Source organism: Asterias rubens, chromosome 6 (assembly GCF_902459465.1).
Source record: "Asterias rubens chromosome 6, eAstRub1.3, whole genome shotgun sequence".
Lineage (NCBI taxonomy): Eukaryota > Metazoa > Echinodermata > Asteroidea > Forcipulatida > Asteriidae > Asterias > Asterias rubens.
In genome coordinates this window covers 20,959,599-20,980,665 of record NC_047067.1, presented here as the reverse complement: position 1 = coordinate 20,980,665, position 21,067 = coordinate 20,959,599, and the positions used below count along the sequence as shown (strand labels likewise).

Below are 21,067 nucleotides of genomic sequence, written 5' to 3'. Positions count from 1 at the left end.
TTGTAGACCTGCAATCCTGACCATAATGATTGGGCCATGTGAAACCCAACATTCCCAACCCTATTGCCATGCTCCCTCGCTCAGTATTGTGCACCCCAGCTGACCGTGCAATGTATGCAAACATCAAGCGGGGGCGACAGCCCAATGAGATTGTCTGAAATTGTTTCATAAAAAATATCTAAAAATAAAAAAACATAAAAAGAGGGCTTTCAACCAAATTTGGAATGTGCGAACACAATTATTATTCATTGCTTGCAGAGTAGGGCGTAAAAAAAAGAAGGGGAAAGAAAATTTTTTTTGTAGTTCCTTGGGGCTCAATGATTTTATGTAATAAACATCCCTGTATATCAAGAGACACTTCATTGATTTAGAGGTGCTATCAACTCAATGAAAACTAACAAAGAATTGCAGCCAGCTCACTCAAATGTGTCCGACCTCCAGCTATACATCCATTATTTACTAATCATCTTAGTAATTAAATCTATATATTTGTACGCCGTCGTATGTTGCCACACACAAGCCTTTATCAGAAACACATATTGATTCTTGTTGTTTAATTCAGTTTAAATTTTGTTGTCTCTCTCGGCCAACAGGGAATGAAGGTGTTAGTTTCTACATTTTCTGGAAACTCTTACTTAGAATTTCAGTGTGAACAAAAGTAAATTAGCAAATTGGCATGTTAATTTGTGTCAATATCATTGCATTTCAGATTCAGTACACTTACGAAACAAATCTGAAAACCATTTTTCAGAATAAGTTGATTGAATTGACGTGTTACATCAATATATCTTTTGCCCTTTTATCTCAATCCACTCAAGGGGGGGGGGGGGTGATAATCAACATCTTCTTATACTCGTCACTAAAAAATTCTTGTTAGAAATTTACAACCGAGAATAGCATTGTTAACATGTTTTGGTTGATAGTTGTTTTTATAGACTTTTTTTTTTAACTCATCACTAAACTGTCTTGCCTGAAACTTCCAACCCAGAACAGCATTTCCTCGTTTTAGCCAGGTACCACGATCAGGCACTGATCAAAATCACTGGCCCAAGAATACGGCATGACATCATCCGTTACTCGAGCAACCATCCCCATTTCTAATTGGGGCCCGGGAGTAATAAACACTGTGCAGCGGCTCATACGTATTGGCATGTTGTTCACCTCAGTGTTTTTGTGTGCATTAACTTGATGAGTTATCTTAAGGTTCGTAGAGAGGGGCTAGGCCCACTGCTAGACGTCCTAACAAGAGTTTTTTTTCTTCCCGCTTTCTTCCTTCGTCTTTTCCTGTTGATAGGAAATGAGATATCTGTCGTTTGGAGACGGTTATTTTTTTCCTTATATTTTTTTCAGTCCACTTGTGGCAATTAACAAACGTTGTTGATTTCTGTTTATTATAAATTGCTTTCTTTTGCTCCTTGAATATGACAGAGATAACTGAACGTATTAGAGATTAAATTGTTAAGTAGGATTGTTTTTGTTGTTGGATGGTTTGTCACCTTGCACAAAGACCTGTCAGTGACCCGCGGATGAAACCAGTGGTTGATGACGGATGTTTTTAATTCATAGTGTAGATGGTGTCGATTCTGCTTAAGGGAGGAGAGGGAAAGGAGGAGGGTTATATTCGTTGGGAAAGTACAGAATTGTCTGAAGGAGCCTAAGTGCTGATCGAATCATAGCGGTTGAGTGAGGATGACGGCAAAGTCCATCGTAAAATGATGGCTTGTCATCAACTCTTGATATCAAAGATCGTAAATTCAGTTATGGAAAGTGTTTGGTGAAAGGCTTGATGTGCCAAGAGAATTATGGGGTTTTAATTTTTACACCAAATTTGCTCTTGTATCAAGTCAGTTTCTTTTGGATTAGAAATACGTTTCAGGAAAAAGTTTTGCTACGAAATGTATTTCTCTTTTTATTTTATTTACATTGTCTCGTCATTTAAACACAAACTCTTTACATGTTGCAACCATTTTCTTCTTCTCCCCGTGAGATCAATGTAACCGAACCGAGGCTTGAGGGACACATAGTCAGGTCCCTTCTCTAAATAGTGCAGATACTAGTGGTGTTATATTAGGTTACAAGACCTGATTAAAAGTACAAGCTTTCTTAAACATGCATAACAAGCACCCTGTGACATGACATAACTGAAAAATGTTGTAAAAATATACAAACCTAACCTCTGTTTGTTGAAGAACATTATCCATGGTTCCCTCAGTGGCAACCATAAATAGTAACCCCCAAGGCAAATTTGGGGTCTGGGTATACTTTTAAATATCATAGCGACAGTCTCCCTTAGTGCTGGGTCCCATAATGCAGCTGGGTCCCATAATGCAGCTGGGTGAGAACCATCTGTTTTGAGTTGCTAAGATGTCTTAAATATGCCAAACGGCGTGTGGCGTTGCTAACATACCACAGGCATCCAATCGCACTCTGCTTGGACTTGAACTACATCTAGCGTCAGACTAGATGCATTCCCCATGTGACATTAAGGGGGCTCATGGTAACTCCAGTCGAGCTGAAAAAACCTGAAACAAAAAGCCTCTGTCAGTCATCACCAAGGCTCTTAATTAAAGTGCGTTTTTTTCTCATAGCGTGTGGAAAGATTGCCATTCAAATGGGTTTAAGTTCTGGTGTTCTATTTCATTGTGATTGCTGTAATATATAAGAGTCCAATTACAAAAGAGCACATAATGCCATAAGTAATAACAACCATGCTTGACAAAGCAGTTCGACAGCAAAATACATTGTGTGAGATTGGTCCCAGGCTTATAATTCCTTGAAATTGTATTTGTTGCAATTCTGGAATGTTTTCAAAGTAATAATTAGTTTTCTCTTGGATGAATGCTTGGAGAGATCAGGAAAAAAGACAGGGAGTGTTTTTGTTTTAATTATTTTTACAGCGAGCAGATTTGATATGGTGACCGTTGTCCATTTTAATTGTGTAGCCATTGCATTAGTGTGTGACAATGAAAAGCACTTTTTGGTGCAAAAGTAGCCCTGTGTGACACATACTAATGTACGTCGATAAAAGTACATTGTCATTGATTGATAAGCAGGCGTCATTTTTCTTCTTTGTCTTAAAAAAAACCACGTCATGTGGGACTAACTAAAATGTTCCTGTCTAAAAGTGTCAGAAGATAGTTCAGTTGCCCCTTGTCAGATATTCCCTATCAGCTAGAAGCTAGACTCCAGGGTAAAACACTATGCAAAGCAGATACACTATGATTGGCCTCCGACTATTTGAATATTGGAATTCAATTTTTGACCAGTCATGTGCCGTCTTCTATGTGGAACTTATTCATTCGTATCAGAATTGCTCATTAAGAGGTTTATAATCTCTGCATTCTTAAAAAGGCTTTTTCAGCTGAACCTGTTCTATCTAACACTTCTAAATTAGACTTTTGTCAGCTGAGCTCAACCCGTTCTATTTAACAGTACTAACTTTGTTCCATACTAATCATATGTAAACTCATTTGCATATCCTGCCCCGCCCTATAGCAACAAATTGGTGATGAAGCCAATGATGAGGACCCTCTAAAAGAGGACCCGCCCCTTGCTGCTGGAGAAGATCTATTGGAAGACGTGAGTGGGCCAAGCCGCCACATACATGTACATATATGCAATTTTTCTGCCATCTTTTTGCTAGTGTATAGTGGTTGTTGGCCCATCCCTCATTTGACCCAATCCATTTGACCTCACTCATCATTTGACCTCACCCATCATTTGATCCCACCTTTCCTTGGACCCAGTCATGAGCCTATTTATAAAAAAAAACTGTATTATCTTGCACCCATTAAATGTCGTATCAGTTTTCACCATCACCCATTCCTCCTCCAGCACATATTCAAGTCTTTGCCTATTTTATCCTGAACCCATTTCACCTCATATCCTCTTCTCACCACACCCAGTTCACCCGCACCCATTTTTAAAAATCTGCATGATCTTATTTCCCTCTTGATCCATTTGTTCCTACACCTATTGCACCCAATCCGCTAGATCCTTACCCACTGCACCCTATACCCTAACACACCCACCCACTACACCCTTTAATACTTACACGAGATTAATCCGCCTGTTATGTTATCATGGTTTTATTTTTGCATGCATGTAATATATGGTTATAGATTGCAATCAATATTGCAGTATCTAAGGGAAACCAATTGGGTAAGAAAGGCGAGTTGTTGTGTATTAGATGTGCTGCATAAAATTGCTTTAAAACTTTATCTTTCAAACTTTGTATGAATGAAGGAGTGTTCATGAGCCTTCAAGTGAACTCCCAACCTTAGCATGCATGCCAAAAAACATCCCAGTGAAACAGAACATTAAACCTTCTATACTTTGTGTCTTTCTCCTCCTAGGAGCGTGTTTCTGCGGTGAGCCAAGAGGACCTCCTTGCCCCCCGCTCATCACCCCCTACTGTCCCTCCTGAATCGCCAGTCGATGACGAGGACAACCTGGAGCCGATCGAGGCGGTACCGTTACCTCCACCCATGGAGCTGCAGAACCACTCCAATCTGATCAGCCATTCTTCCCCCTCGGAGAAGGAGGACGGGCGTGAGGTAAGACGTTAGCCGACTCTATCCGACTCTAGCCGACTCAAGCCGGCTGCAGCTGTTGGCTGCAGCTTCAATGTTTAAGATTACCCCTTCAGTGATCAGGGCCCAATTTCCTAAAGCCTTTGTAAGCTTTGAAAGGCAGTAGCCGACTCAAGCTACTTTAGCTTACGGTTTTTGGCTGCAGCTTCCAATGATTAAGATTAGCCTTTGCAGTGATTGGGGCCCAATTTTTTAAAGCCTGTAAGAATAAAAACTTGCTAAGCACAGAGAAATGTTGCTTTGCAAGAACTGGTAACCGGCAAAAAGTCCATAAAGTTATCATTGTTGTAACTGGTGCCCCACACACACAGCTCACAGTTTTGGGAAAGAGATAAACACAAGTGTCCTTACTAAATCAAATTATCTCTTCAATTCTTCATTGATTTTAAAGTGGGCTTACATCTCTGAAAGACAAAATATTTGACTTATTCTGTATTTTGGGAACAACAATGCATAAGTGATGGTCCATGGGTGGTCAAAGTTTGTGTGCACAAAAGATGCCGTTGAGGACCACAGCTGGACGTCATGGTCAGAATTGTTGGAACACTTCCATGCTCGGTAGTGTCTCTATTCAATATGTTCAATGTTGAATCTCCTTGATTATTTAATCTGCCATTTGGGTATTGTATCAAACAGGCTTATGATTTCTTAGGATTTCTTCAGCTTTGGAGATTTTCTTGAGTCCCTTTAGCCTTGGAAAGGGGGTACCATGTTACTTATGGAGCACAACATGTAGTTTCAGGCTATACTATACAGATGTGCTGAGATTAACTGTATCAATAGTTTGTCTAGTTATTGTCTCTTTGTGTATGAGGAGTTTGTACCCCATACTGTCAGCAGACATAACTGTTGACATGGTGTAGTGTCTGTGCTTTTGACTCTGTCCTCAAACACTATTGTACAGGTGTTGAGGAGGATAGTCTACACAATGCAATGTAGATTTAGCCTGGAGTACAATGTGTCTAAGATCAACAAGTACCTGTCCATCATTGTAGTCTTTGAGGTTGATGCTCTCTTGTTGAATGGCAAGCAGTCAGCCCATGTCAGCCAAACCTCCATGGCTGGACTTAACTTGCACCCTGGATGTTTCATGTCTTATTCAACATTTTCAGCATTGGTTGATTGGGAGGTTGCTCAGAAAAAAACACTATTCATACTTTCATTATTATTAATTATGATGTATTATTTATCAGACACATTTTTGCTGTTCTTTCCTTTTAATCCATTCCGAACTCGTCAGTCTCTTCTGTCGTTGAGCCCCACACCAGAAGTGGCCTGCTCTGGGCCAGGCACTGTCTCCGAACTAGAGCAAATCATAACCCATAAAAGGGTATGTTACTTCCATTAACGGAAGAAGTGTTTGGGTTGCTCCCCAAAAATGTGCCGTCTGATGCTGTGTGTTTTTAAGCATTGTGTTTTAACAGTTGGTGTCGCAAACTCTTTTTGCTTATCCTGGTCGTTGACAAAGGAATTTTAAATGTGCTTATTCTGTTATGTTTGCCTTTGTTGTATTTAATGCATTGATGTTCGATGTTTGTGAATGGGAAATATTGTGCAGTAGTCTCAGTAGAGTTAATGGCCAACCAGAGGGAGAAAGTATAAATCTTCTATTCTTTGGGTTGGGTTAAAAAATTAACAAGCTACTTGGTTTAAATGGTGTAATTGGGTTGCTTTTTGGCCAGTTAATATTTCAGTTAAGCTAACAAATGTTTTCCTTTTGTTTTTGTGGAGGGACGGGGTACTGGTTAAAGGAAGGAATAATGCGTAACAACTCATATGTTTTATTTTGCTTCTAAAATTAGTGCATTGTGAAAAATGGGGATAATGCGTGACAACTCATATGTTTTATTTTGCTTTTCAAATTATTGCATTGCGGACAAGTTTGATGAGTAACGCTTAATGTGAGCGCTTGAGTCTGTCTGCTAAGACTCACCATTGTATGATTTGGCTGCTGTAAATCCCCCCTTGTTAAACCTAGCAAAATCGTGATTACATGTTTTTGTGTATTTTTTGTTTGCAATGCATTTCTGAATTTACGAACAGTGTGCTACAATCAAATGTTCCTGGGAAACTTCAAGATGTTTGTTTTTAAGTTATTGGAAGAAGTGCACTCGCCAATGGGACCTTCACCTGCTTTTTGAATAAACTGTTTGTCATCTGTACAACGAAGCAAGAACACTGAATAATAATCTTGCAAGTTAATTAAAATCTTGGAATCCTTTTCTGGTCGGTAGGATGATGAGAAGGAAGTAGACACCAAAGAGGTAGCCAACACCAACGGTAACGCCTCAGAGACCGATAAGGAGGATCCTACTCAGGAGGAGGGTGAAGAGGAGGTACCAAAAGGAGACTTGAGTCTTGGAGATCTAGAGCAGACAACCTCCCCTCCCTCTGATGATGAAGGGGATACAGAGGCTCAGCAAGCTGAGGCAAAGAAAGAAGCCGCCATCCAAAAACTAACGTAAGTTTCAGATGATGTTCTATGAAATCATTTTTGACATTGAGGTTTCTTTGTGATTATTAAAGGCCTTGGACACCTTTGATGATTGTCAAAGACCAGTTATCTCACTGGGTGTATCCCAACATATGCATAAAATAACAAACCTGTGAATATTTGAGACATGAAGGGGAAAAAAACACAGTTGTTGCACAAATTGGTGTGCTTTCAAATGCCTAAAAAGGGCTTTAGGCCTGAAGTCTTTAAATATTTGAGTGAGAAATAACCTATTATTTCAGAGGGAGCAGTTTCTCTATCGACAGCTTTAAATAAACCCTCGTATACAAACCCATGTCTTGTGTCTCCGTCTTCCCCCCTCCCCTCCCATACAACACAAACTGAATCCTTCTAGATTCAAACTCTCATCAACCTATGACTATTGCTTCTCATATTTTCAATTGTAGATATATCATGGCTGAAATAGTTGAGACGGAGAAGGATTATGTGAAAGATCTTGGCAAAGTCGTAGAGGTAAGATGGTGAAACAATTTAAGATGGCCGCCTGTGAGATCGACTGAGTCATTGTTGTGGAATGCAATGATTTTGACAATTGGAAAAATTCTTGACATTTAATTTTCATTGTCTCTTTTGCAGGAATATAAGGAATATCTAAAAGACGAGAACGTCCAGAAACCGGAAGGTTTGGAGGAAGGAAAAATCAAGATTGCGTTTGGCAACATCCACCAGATATACGAATGGCACAGAGAGTAAGCGAGATACTGTTCATTGTTAGATTTTTTTTACTTTTAAACTTTGTATTGAAGTGCCAAGAGGAATGGATATTAATGTCATGCAGTAACATATTTCTTAAAAAGCCCAAACAAAAACTATCATCTTTTGACACTGAGCCCTTTGTTAACCAATCCCTTTATTTTCAGCTTTCCTTACTGTTACCCATTAATGTATTTTTCTTCTATTGTCCCATTCCATGATGCGAAGCGCACTTACAGATGCCTATCCTGCCCAGCATTTTAGGAGTGAAAATTTACAAAAAAGACCTGACTCCTAAAATGGCGAAAATAAATGCGCACCTTTTTTTGATAATCCAAAAGGATTATGTTTTGAGATAATCTTCTATGATTATTATTTCAGTTGTTGAGTAACATTAATGGGAATTTCCTCTCAACAGAACATTCTCGATTGAAATCCTGAAATGCAAGGACAACAATGAACTCCTCGGAGGACTGTTTAAGAAATATGTAAGTGGTCTTAAGTTATTGTTGACCAAGCAATCCTTTAAAATAGCACTTCGCACTATTGGCAACAGTTGCTTTTAGCTTTGTTTGGGGTGAACTTGCATAAAAATTATAAATAAAAAAATATTTGAAAAAAAGGTACACAGCACAGTAGAGTGTGAAATGACTCCTGCAGTATGAAGTATATGATGTAAAATGAAAGTATAGGTTTGATGCAATGCTATAGAGAGGTGAGGTTGTGACAGACAAGGGGCAGAAAATGAGAATTAAGAGACCAGACAAGGACTAAAAAAAAAAAAAACGCCCCCCCCCCCCCCCCTTTTCGTGCTGGAGACCCACGAGCCGGCTTGCTCTGAACTCGACCCGTTCTCGGAGTTTAGCGGGCGCCACCAAAAGCCTACTGTATCTCTTGAGGACTTTTTGCCTCCGAACTCCAAAGTCCAAATGGCAAACCGCACCATGGCCCTAGAACAGCTCTAATGATTTTTCTCTTGATTTCACTTTTACAGGAGCGGAGGTTACAAATGTACGTTGTGTACTGCCAAAACAAACCAAAGTCGGAGTTCATTGTCTCAGAGTATGAAAGCTTCTTTGAGGTAAATTCTTGATCATGTCGTTTCCAATTTTATGATGTTGTCTTCTTTTTCCTTGTAGTCTTGCAGGGAAAATATTGAGGTACCAATGTAAGGATCGTACTTGCAATGTTGTACACCTAAATAACTAGGTCCAATTTCATAGCTCTGCTAACCGCGGGATTTTGTGCTTACCAAAGCCTTGTAAGCGCATAACTCTATGGGATGTAAGCGCAGAAATTGAGCCCTGCTCTGCAATGCAGAAGGGCCAGGTTGATTCCTACCAAAACCCCCGTAACTTTTTCTTTTCTTTTTTTTCTTTCTGTGAACACGAACAGCACTAATTATACAGAGCTCAACATTCGTACAAGGTTATGGGTCAGAACTACATTATATAATTGTTAATATTTCTCATGCTTTATTTTCTAATCTGCAGGAGGTACGACAAAAACTAGGTCACAAGTTGTCACTCGCAGATCTACTCATCAAACCAGTCCAGCGAATTATGAAATACCAGCTGCTCTTAAAGGTAAATGAAAACAGTTCTAAAATATTCCTCAGTACTTTTTATTGTCCAATGCATGCCTTCAATTTATGGTCATACAACTCACAGTATCAACTAGCAAATGGTCCAAGTACCTACTGTTATTTAGATTTGTCAAAATAATTGACACTTTCCCCACTAGTGTGGCATCATAGAAATAGTTTAAAATGAGAGAACCACTCAGAAATATCCAACTTTGTATGGTAGTTTAGCTGGTAACCCTTTTTAGTTTACAAGACCATTGTTCAGCATTTTTTGTTGACATCATGAGAATAGTTTCAGTAAAAATGGCCCACAGCTTCCAGCTGTTGTGAGTCGCATTTCGGTCTGAGTTTTACTTTTTTAAAGAAAAGACTAATCCCGTGTGAACTTGTTCTTTTATTATTCAGGATTTCTTGAAGCAAACAAAGAAAGCCGGTCTTGATGCAGAAATGCTTGAGGTGAGAGAAGTAAAAACTTTTAACACATTTTTTCCCCTTCTATTTCATCTTTTTTCAAAAGGGTTTTTGTTTTTAAAAGCTGGGGAGAAGTGTGTACAAACAAATTTGATGTCATTTCAAAATTGATTATTATTTTTAATTTTTTAAATGTTCAGGTAGCAGTGCAGATTATGTGTGTCGTACCAAAGAGAGCAAACGACATGATGGCAATCAGTAGACTACAAGGCTTTGATGTAAGTTCAATATATAACAAGTTTTTGTTGTTCATGCGTATTAATGGAACATCCATTCATCAAAATGCCCCTGCCCCCCTTTGATGGTTTTCCTTTAGGGAACTCAGCGCATTCCTAAAAGAAATGTTCAACATTCCCAGCGGTGATTTGCAGCTGGGAAAGTATGATGTTGGTTTCAGGCGGTAGTGGAATGCTCTAAATAGAACACTCCTCCAAGGGTTTTGCTTCAAAATAAGTTTTTTATATTAACCCGACACGGTCAGCTGAAAGTAGGCCAAACCAGTTTGGGTTGAAAGTATTTTGTAAGGAGATCAATTTACAAGCTACTCTGTATAGATTCTTCTTTATGAAGTAGACATTTTAAGTTGAACGCTTACTTGTTACATATTTCTTGAAACCAAGGATGCCTCATAAGTGAACTTACTCACTGTAGCTTGCAAGCCTGAGGAAACCTTTAATAATGGGCGCTTACTATGCGAACCAGAAGCACTGGGTTTTTACCCCACCTCTTCTACGATGAGTGTTTTTTTTTTTTGTTTTTTTTGCTATACAGTCACTACCAATCCTAGTATCTGGGGTCTATGGCTTAATGTCCCATCCTATGGAAAAGCAACTGTGGTAAACAAATCTTGCTCAAATACACAAGTGCCACGCATGGGTCACAATCACACACTCTGCTAATTAGAAACAACAGAGCTTTGACTAGTTATAGATTAAGACCCATTGATGCTTTGGTGAACAGAGATTTTTTTACAAGAGAATAATTATGATGCTGTATGTATCTTTAAGCTACCTTCATGCATGATTATTTCTCTTTGAACCTTTCCCTCCTTCTCAGGGTAAGATAACAGCCCAGGGCAAGCTCCTCAGGCAGGGTACGCTTAGCATCACTGAGAACGTCAGTAACATGAAGTTCAAGGAACGTCGTGTCTTCATGTTTGAGCAGATCATCATCTTCAGTGAACCTCTTGAGAAGAAGAAAGGCAGCTTCAATAACCCTGGTTACATCTTTAAGAAGAGTATGAAGGTACGTAGCCAACTGTGTCCAAGTTCATAAAGCTGTTAAGCAGAAGTACTGCTTAGCAAATTTCTATGCTAAGCAAAACTAGAGTGGGGCATTAGTCACAACAGCGTAAAAGTAATGTAATTTGTGGTGGTGACCTCTGTCTGTTAAGCAATATTTTTCTGTGCTTAGCATTTAAGAAACTTAGTATCCATAAGTATGTGAGATGCATTCTTTCTTGCACTGGTCGGATTCTAAAATGAAAGAAAATCTCAAGACACACTGTTTGTAATTTACTTGCAGATTATCGATTTCTGCAGTAGGTTTTAATGATTTACCTTTTTTATTCAGGTCAACACTTTGTCAATCCAAGACATTGAGGACGAACCGCTGCAGTTTAAGCTGATTGAGAGAGGTGGTGAGAAGTTCCTGATTCAGACGCAGACACCCGATGAGAAGAAAACTTGGTTTCAAGAGATTCGGGACCTTCTCAACCAGCAACAGGACTTCCTTAGAGGTAAGAAAATTTTGGATACTCAGTTATTATCTTTGACCCATCTACCAACATTTTAAAAAGGCCTCTTAGTGACTCGAGTTTTGAGGATGACATAAATGTTTGTTTTGATTTCAGCATTACAATCACCGATCCAGTACCAAAGGGATCTTGACTCTACAGACAAGAAAGTGTAAGTATGGTGTTGGATTTTATTACTTGACAAATGAATTACTCTTGCAAGTATTGGCAAAGCCTGACTGGTTTTCACATAAACACCAAGTAGAAAACATTGCAAGGATATTTTTTAGTTCAGCGTGCTGCGACCAAACTTCCAAAATTTACAGTTTTGAAAAGAGCTGAGTACAATCATCTGTTGATTTTCTGATAATTTTATTTGAATGTTTTTTCCCTTTTCATTTCCTTCTCATTCCAGCCCAGAGCCAGCACCCCCACCCAAGCAGTCCACAGCCAGCAGTATGTTCTCTAAACTACGCAAGTCCAACTCCCAGACGAGTGACCAACCAGCCTCCTCCCTCCAGAAGCAGCATGCCCTCTTCAGCAGCCTCAAGAGTCATCATCGTAAGAACCAGACGTCGCCGGCTGCAATCTCCCTCACAGAGCTCAAAGACAAGGACAAGAACTCCAAGAAGAAGCCACTGAGCAACCAACCGGAGGAACCGACATCCCCTCCTCCCCAGCAGAACCCAGAGGACAAAACTGAAAAAGACGGAAACAAAACTCAGAACCATAAGAACTCATGTGAGAAGGAGAATCAGCAAAGTGGGTCGCCGTCACTTCGGAAGAAGTTCTTTGATGGACTGTTCCACTCGTTTCGGCCAAGCAAGTCCAGGGATACGTCCCCTATGGGGTCTAAGGAGAGTTTGAAAGGGGGCAAAGACACAGGATCGTCAAAAGAAAGCATAGACAAGAACAGTAACAAATCCTCGCCATTGTCAAGCAATGCTGATATAGCGAGTCCAACAACACCTCTTGAGCAGGAAACGGAAGCACAGAGGAACCCTAAGAGTCCTCTTAAACGGACTCAAAGTGCAAGGGATTCTGTCCCCTCAAAGTCCAGCCAGGGTGGGTCCACAGGATCCTTAACCTTACCTAAGAGTGGCACGCCGCCACCACCCTTGGATACCACGCCAAGCCCCGTTGGTTTGACAGCTAGCCCACTAGGTAGGGAAGCCTCATCACCAAGGTCCAAACGGGCTTCTACCGGGTCCATCCAAAAAGAGCAGGAGACAGCTGCTAGTGGCAATAGGAAAGTATCTCTGGATTCATCTCCTTACCGGAGTAGGAATGCTGTTGAGAATAGAGCAATGGAAGCATCTGGCGTGACGCAGAATCGTCTCAGCTATACATCTGTATCAAGTACAGAACCTGATGACACATTTGTGAGTATTTTATAACCTTTGGTGGATTCAGCTTTACTCCCAACTCAGTTCTCTTATGTTTTATTCAAGACTGTAGATAGGTTTATTACAAATGATTATTACAAGACCCACTTTCCCCAAATAATTGTAAGGCATGGATTCCTTCAACCTCTTGAAGTCTTCAAATAAGATGAAATGCAGCCATTTTGATTTTGACTCCCAGTATGGCAGACTGGGCAAAGGGTCCATATCCTGTCCTTACAGAAAAAAAAGTTTAATTCTTAAACAAAAGCTGCATTTTCATAGTTATTTTGGTTGACTGGTTTTCCATATTGCTCTTAATAATAATAATAACAAATTCTTATATAGCGCATTTCACAATAAACCGTATCAATGCGCTTTACATTAGTCCCCTGGTCATTGGGCCGATAAACATCCCTTTAATCTTTCTCAGCTCCCATTAGGGAGTATACAGCCCCGAGCTGCCGTGGCGCTCCGAAAGCTTGTCATTCACAATATCAACCTCTACCCTCGCAGGTACCCATTTATACCCCTGGGTGAAGAGGAGCAATTATAGTAAAGTATCTTGCTCAAGGACACAAGTGTCACGACCGAGATTCGAACCCACACTCCAGTGAATTAGCACCAGAACTTGAATTTGATGCTCTTAACCACTCGGCCGTGACACTCTACAGTGATAATATCATTTTTTTTATAGACTGTGCTAGTCTCGCACATAGTTAAGCATTGTGACAGGTTATAGTGTGCGAGTTTGTTTACTTAACGTGTTGAAGCAAAGTTGTTTGAATACGCGTAAGACTTGCATGGTCTATTTTTGCTCTTAATCCTGGTTGACTGTCAATTTCTCACTAGCCAAAATGTATCCAGTATTTCAGATATCTTGACTACTGAACCACTGAAAAGTACAGAGACTTTTATGATTAGAGTTCATTACATAATAAACCAAACATGCAATTTCTCATATCATTGCCAACAGGTTGAGTCCAGTTGCATGTCCCCAGTTGTCACCAACTACACTGCATTAAAAGAAGATGAAATTACAGTCTCTAGGGTGAAACGGTGCAGATTCTCGCTGCCAACCAACACAACATGTACTTGGTGCATCGGGCTCCCTCTCAGGACTCACCAGCAGCTGAGGGTTGGCTGCCAGGCTATGTGCTGGGCAACACCAAGGAGCTCATAGGGGACCATGGAGGTGTTCCCCAGGCTACCACCAATCCCACTCATGCCACCAACAGTGAGATCACCCCGAAGTAAGGCATCTCTTTTGTGTTTGAGAAAACAAAAACAAAATAAACCTACCTTCTCCCTTTTTTGACATCTTCTTGAAATTTTCATCTACCACCACCATCTTTGTGAAACTCACACCATCTCTTTGAACTCACTAAACTGTGTTTTTTAGTTGGAAATGACTGCGTAGTATGGAACATTTTTGAGAGTAAGAAGCAACAACGAAGCAAAGCATTAGAATAGCTTTGTGTTGAATTGGAAGTATGGTTAGACCTCCGATACTGTGTTAACAATCCAAATCCAATACTAACATCAATTGGTTTGGAGTGGTTGATGTTTTTTGAGCTATTCATTGGGTTCAGTCGACACCCTTTTTGAGAGATGGTTGACTGGAGGAGGAGGGGGGGGGGGGGGAAACTGACGTTCTCTGCTTTTCCCCCCGATTGAGTGAAGAAAATATGGGAAATGAATATTTAAACCATTCTTCATTTGGTTTTTGCCAATTGAGAGACTGCCTGAGTATAACAGCTTGAGTTATCCAAGAACTTGGGTGAATCACAACAGCTGTGGCAATTAGGTTTAATTTTGCAATATTCTGATAACTTTTTCTTTGATGATTTTTGTTTCTCTCTTTGTTTTTTGAAAAAACAATTGTTTTTGCTGGTCAACAACGATATTAAGGAATGGGATAGATAAGACAAGGCAACGATTCTGAATTTTTAGTGCCAACTATTCATTGGTTGCAATTGAGTCTGGAAAAACACAGGCAGGAAAAAAAAAGTTGCAATATTACAATAGTGTTATTGTAGAAGCTTTTGTTACAATGTAGTTGTAGGATTTTTTGAGGAGGAACAGACAAGATCTTGGTGAGACTTTTAGAGTAGCGAGCTGTTAATTTATCGTTAGTTACTGACACTTTTCTTGGGAAACCCCCCCCCCCCCTAGCTGGCTTGTAAACTATACATGGTGTCCGCTGCTTCCTTGTACTAAACAAAAACAATTATGAGAACTAATCATTAACCGATAAATGAAACCAGATCTGTCTTGGTAAACTTTGTTGATTGACGGTAAACACTGAGGGTTTTAACGTGATTGAAAACATAACACAGGCAGTGTAACACTGGATGTGTAACACTGGATGTTCTGCACCGATTGTGTGAGAATGCATTTGTTGCACGGAGGTTGTCATGTGGATAGTGAAACGCTTAAAGGCTAACACTGACAGCGTTGATAACACTGATGTTGGAACACTGAAAGAGTAACACTGAAAGTCCTGCACTAAAAGTGTACCACTAAAGATGTAACACTGAAAGTGTAACGCAGATAGAGTAACACTGAAAGAATAATAACTGCAGGAGACAGCACTAGTAATACCTGTATGTGTAACACACTTAAAGTTCTGCACTAAAAGTGTACCACTAAAGATGTAACACTGAAAGAATAATAACTGCAGGAGTCAGTACTAGTAATACCTGAAAGTGTAACACACTTAAAGTTCTAACACTAAATGTGTAACCCTGTGGGAAGACATTACACTGAGGGCAGGCCTCAAAATAACCCCTGGCACCTACAGAAATTGCTCTTGCTGTGGTGCCCGGTGCTCTTGCTGTGTTGCCCGGTGCAAGGTTCCTGTATAAATTTACTTGTAAGAGGTGCCCCCTTATCAGAGGAAAATTGCTGTGTCTGTTCAAAGTCGAGGCCTTTGGATTTGTCTTTGACTATTCTGGTGTTCCATGGACTTGTGTGATTTTCAGCTTCTGACTCATTAAAACATTTCAAACCAATCGTGTTCTTCCATTCGCTACAGAATTCCATCCAATCAGAAACAAGAACCAACAACTTTAAAATATTCAAGGTCCTGCTATATCTCTGAATGTGTAATGGTCATCTACAGCCGTTACCATTAGAGATACTGCAATATTTGATTTGTTTTTACTACACCTATAAAGGTATATCTTTTCTTTTGATTTAAAACATAAAGGTCAAACATTGTTTAGAGATTAAAAAATAGATTTTAAACCAAAGCAGAACCAACAGTATGATGAGAGAATCTATTTAGGAATCCCTTTTTTGGGGGGAGGGTCAATTAAGCAAGTTCGGTGGCCTGAGAACTTAACTACAGTTTGGATATCAAGTCAAAGATGGGTCTTTGTGCAACCCATCTATAAGAATTGGTTTTTAGATTGGTGCTCAGTCCCCTATCTTGTCTGAAATCTTTGTAAAGAATGCCAGGAACTGTTTCAATTATGCTACGTAATAGTTGTAGGGGTCTTTAGGCAATTAGTCCGTTATTTCCTTTCATCAATGTTGCGCATACCCTGGATGACAACAGCACACTGTCTAAAAGTCAAACTTAAAACTAGAATTGAAAAAAAATATCTGATTGTAATAATCAATTGCCAAAAGAGGGTACACGAGGGCAGCTTACCCCCCCCCCCCCAATGCTGGGTCTCTTCGCGGTTCTTCCCAATTGGCTGGGTTAAATTCCAGTCTACTTGTCCTGCAGATGTCTTTTGTTTGTTTCAGAACGGAGGTCGAAGGAACTAGAACTCCCAAAGATAATCCCCTTCTTTTGTTTTGATATGAAAAATGAATTTATGCAATATCATTCAAATGTTCCTATAAGATTCAGAGAGTCTTGTTAGGTTTTTTTTTCAATTTGAATGTAGATGATAACCCTTTTTCAGCACAGGGGTTTGTTACCATGTTTGTTTTCTGCAATTTTTATAAGAAAACAGATGTAAATGATGAATTGCCAGAATAATCGATTTACAGGCCATTAAACTTGATTTTTGGTTTTGGTTTTTATCAGAAATTAGCATTGATTTGAAAATGAAATATTTATTTGCTTGATGACTTTTAGATTAATAACTACCGATGAACAGAGTCAAAGTGGTATCATTATTATATATACAACAGTTTTACTCATTGTAACTATTTGAATTTAATAAAAAATAAAATAAAATCTAAACAAATTAGTCTTTCATTGAAGGTACACCACGGCTGATGTGCAATTTTGGCCAAAACTTGAAAACAAAACAAAATCTTCAGGAAGATTGTATAATAATAATATGTTAACTTATATAAATGTACAACTCATAAATAAATACTAGTGTTTGATGGTGTATAGGACAGTGAACTTAATTGTCTAAGACGTTTGATTTTATCGTCTTCAGTTTTTTTAAACACCAAAAACAAAAACACTGTCAATGTTTTAGCAACAGTACACCTTAATGAAAAGTGTTATTCCTGGATTGTGTATTTTTACAAAGTGTGTACTGGATTGCTGTATAAAAATGAATAAAAACTGTAATCTTTACTGTGAGTTATGTGTAGGCCCATTAATGTAGTATGAAAACCTTTCTTCTTTTTACATGGAACGGTTCAGCCATAAACGAAAAAAGTAGGAGTAAAAAGGTCACTCCGAGTCTGAATGTTTGTCTTTATAAAAAGACAATTGAACCTGAATTGATGAAATTGTATCAGTAGGTATTCAGATGATGCAACATGCATTATAATCTCATCTTGTAGTACTTTGTTTCCTCCCAGGGGCGATGTTTAAGATCGTTAGTACTTTTTAAAGGACTTTGTTGTATGCCAAATAGTGTGATGAGAGATTGAGTGACGGATGGGGTGTGGTAGATTGCGTGAGGTAATGTGAGAGAAGTTGTGAGGTAATCATTGTTTGTATAATAGACTTAATGTTTAATATGGAGGATGGTCACATGAAGCTAATGTATATCCAGCAGTGTGGCTGCATGGACAGTGTATTGGAGTCTCAGTACACCTCCACTGATCATGCTGTAACTACACATAAAAGCTCAACTTGTATTGGTTTGTCTGGGTTGGCTTTATGGTAGAGCTACCCTGCTTGGTTTTTGGTTTTTGGTGTGTGAGCTGCAGAAGTTGTGTAAAGGTCCTCTGTGTCTGAAGTTTAAAACACCAAACATAGAGTATGCTTTGGCGGCAGCAACTGAAATCTGCTAAAATGCAGCTAGAGTGAATCATTGAGGCTGGACCAATTTCATAGTGCTGCTTAAACTTAACAAAAGCATCTAAGCAAGGGATATGGTCACCAGCCAAAATACCATGTCAGATGTACAGTTTGTGACTGGTATCTAGCACGTTTCTGCTAAGCAGAAAATTGTTAAGCAATAATTTCTGCTTTAAGCAGCTCTATGAAATTGGGCCCTGGTGAGCACGGATGATGTGTTCCTAGAAAAAAAGTTTTGCTGCAAATAAACCTGTCATAAATGGGACTGTAGAGGGCCATTTTGAAGATGAACTCCAGCATGTGAGATTGGTGTCTTTGGTATGTCTTTATTAACCCCTTTTAAGTAATGAAAGGTGGATATTTATTGTCTAGAGCTATAGGTAATTAGAAACTGAGAAAACTCAACTATGTACAAAAGAAAAAAGTATAAAAACTAGAGTCTTTCTTTGTCTTGTAGGCCACGCCTCCATGGAGTAAACCACCAGCCAATGGCATTGAAGAATGGGCTGTTTTTACTTTGGTTATTTAAAAAAACAAATTGTAAATTGTGAAATGTTTGCCTGAACTTTGGGCGGAGAATTCTTTTTCTATTTATTATGTGTACATATTTAGAGTGGGGGATGTGAGTTTAATCTCTTCATATTGTGAGTGAATGGTGTATTGTGTGTTTGTTATTCATCTTGCCATTATGGTGAGTACCCTCAGCTTATTGGTTCATACTGATGGGATGTCATCAAATTTGCATAACTTATGCAAATCAGTGACATGCTGAGAGCATAGATATGCAAATTTATGTTTGAGCCATTAATGTTAAATATTTATGAATGAATTTCTTTCGAATTAGCAATGAAGACATTTTTCACAAAGTGAACACATTCATCAAAGATTGTCAACTTTTTTTTTAGACATTTCTGTTTTGAATTGTTCACTTGGGGCTAATATTCTTCTCAAGTTTTATATTAAAATTAAAGAGAGGGGAATTTAGTGTAGCTGCTCATACACATGCAACATTGAAACGTTTGTGGAGTTTGTATTTGTACAATAATTAGTTAAACACAAGAGAATTACTATGGTAATTTATATCATGTATTTGTTAGGCTTCAGATGTGTGAAGTGTACAAAAGATGTCAAGAGATGTGAAAACAGAGGACTGGCAAACAACTCTAACTTATGGAAAACTGTAATCTACCATGTAACTATTATTATTGTTATTATTATTAATAATATTATGATTAAACTATTGAAGTCTGTGTACATGCTTATTACTACTATCATAAGGGTAAAACTAGAGCATTGTAAGGTAATATTTTTGCCAGAAGCTAATTGGCAAAAAGGAAAACAAATAAATAGTCATAAGGACTTTGACATTTGAGTTTGCTCTCTCATCATTCTGGATTTCGAAAAGAGGAAACAGAAAAGGAGATTAAAGTGGGATTTGAACCCGCTACCATTGGACTACCGTACCAGTCCTTACGTTAATCAGTTATTCACTTAGTCAAGATGTTGCTAGTCAGAAAAACAGATGATTTCATACTTTATTTGTTTTTGTAAAACGTCAATAGTTGTAACTGCTAAAGCTCATGTGGATTTGGGGGTTTAAAGAGAAGTTTCACTTTGTCACTTTTTCTGTTGACTCCTAGTAATTATTATTGTGTGAAATCATTTTGCAACCAACGTTCTGCTCTGCATGTCGCTGTTTTGAAGTTATGGAATGGTCACCAAGCAGGAACCAGTGAAAAAGAGATTTTGTTCCCAGCTCAAATGTATGATCGTCACTTCTGATTGCAGTTTGTGGGCAGCAACCTGGATTGGAACCTCACCCATCATTACGAATGTCCTAGTCGGGACATGACGTATTAATATCACCCATCATGCGTGTATGGCGACAAGGATCCATCATTTACTTGTTTCTTATTGGCCGATCTAAAGGACAGGGTACCTGTGTGGCCAATTTGTCCATGCATGTGTGTCACATGATATTATTTTGCCATACATGGCATAATAACATGTTTGCGCTCATCTATACAGTGTACAATAATTCGCAATAGAGTCCCGCAGATAGCGTCGCTGCGTTCTTCCGATACTGTTTCTATGGATGGATTTTAAATCTATGTGTTAGATATTTTTGATGTAGTTTTTATTTCATGCCCTCCTCAAGAAAGAGATCTGGTTAGTATTTCTGTCTTTTGCATACCGTAGTGCTAGTTCCATGTAGCTTTGCTTGTAGTACCTATCTGTGTTTTCATTTATTTATTTGTTTTACTTTTGCATTATTGTCTTGCTAGTGAATGTGTTTATTTCTAACCGTAATTGTATTGATGGTATGTATAGTTATATTGACCACTCTGTGCGTATATTGCCTGACTATGCCTGTATCTTATTACTGCTTGCACATTTATATAGACTGGCTTTGTATAGTGACTGTCTATCATGCTTTAACTCGCACTTAAGCCTCGTCCATACTTCCTGTGAATGCGCTGCATTCTGACAACACGGCTGAATTTTGACAACACGGCTCCAATTTCCCTGCTAAGATTTTGCAGGAGTTCAGCACAGGGAAACTGTTGCAAATTATTTGTTGCAAATTTGTGTTGTCAAAATTGTTTGTCGCATTTGCATTCTCATTCACAGGGAGAATAAACCTGGCTTTACCCATCTCTAGTGATTGATGCACACCCATGACTTAAGTATTGCCAATGTGATTTTCTTGTTTACTGAAGAAAACCTTGGGTGTTTTTTTTTCTATTGTTTCCAAAGGTATTATGGGGGCTTTGTATTGCACACACAATCTCTGTAAAAAAATCTCTCCTTAAAAGTTCCCTGTAAATGTGCATTTTACTTGATCTTCATGTGCAGTTCAATGACTTTTG

At 38.9% G+C, this 21,067-nt stretch overlaps 1 protein-coding gene across 1 annotated transcript in view; it reads left to right on the top strand.

The window, feature by feature from the left end:
• LOC117291414 (triple functional domain protein-like) overlaps positions 1 to 21,067 on the top strand; it is a 57,007-nt gene that overhangs the window by 26,667 nt on the left and 9,273 nt on the right. Inside the window, 18 exon segments of the mRNA XM_033773068.1 lie at positions 3,496 to 3,606; positions 4,356 to 4,556; positions 5,833 to 5,922; positions 6,827 to 7,053; positions 7,494 to 7,560; positions 7,684 to 7,796; positions 8,219 to 8,288; positions 8,795 to 8,881; positions 9,294 to 9,386; positions 9,791 to 9,841; positions 9,997 to 10,074; positions 10,913 to 11,101; positions 11,429 to 11,594; positions 11,709 to 11,763; positions 12,007 to 12,973; positions 13,950 to 14,019; positions 14,022 to 14,227; positions 19,986 to 20,050. Coding sequence (XP_033628959.1) covers positions 3,496 to 3,606; positions 4,356 to 4,556; positions 5,833 to 5,922; positions 6,827 to 7,053; positions 7,494 to 7,560; positions 7,684 to 7,796; positions 8,219 to 8,288; positions 8,795 to 8,881; positions 9,294 to 9,386; positions 9,791 to 9,841; positions 9,997 to 10,074; positions 10,913 to 11,101; positions 11,429 to 11,594; positions 11,709 to 11,763; positions 12,007 to 12,973; positions 13,950 to 14,019; positions 14,022 to 14,227; positions 19,986 to 20,050 — 2,906 coding nt within the window.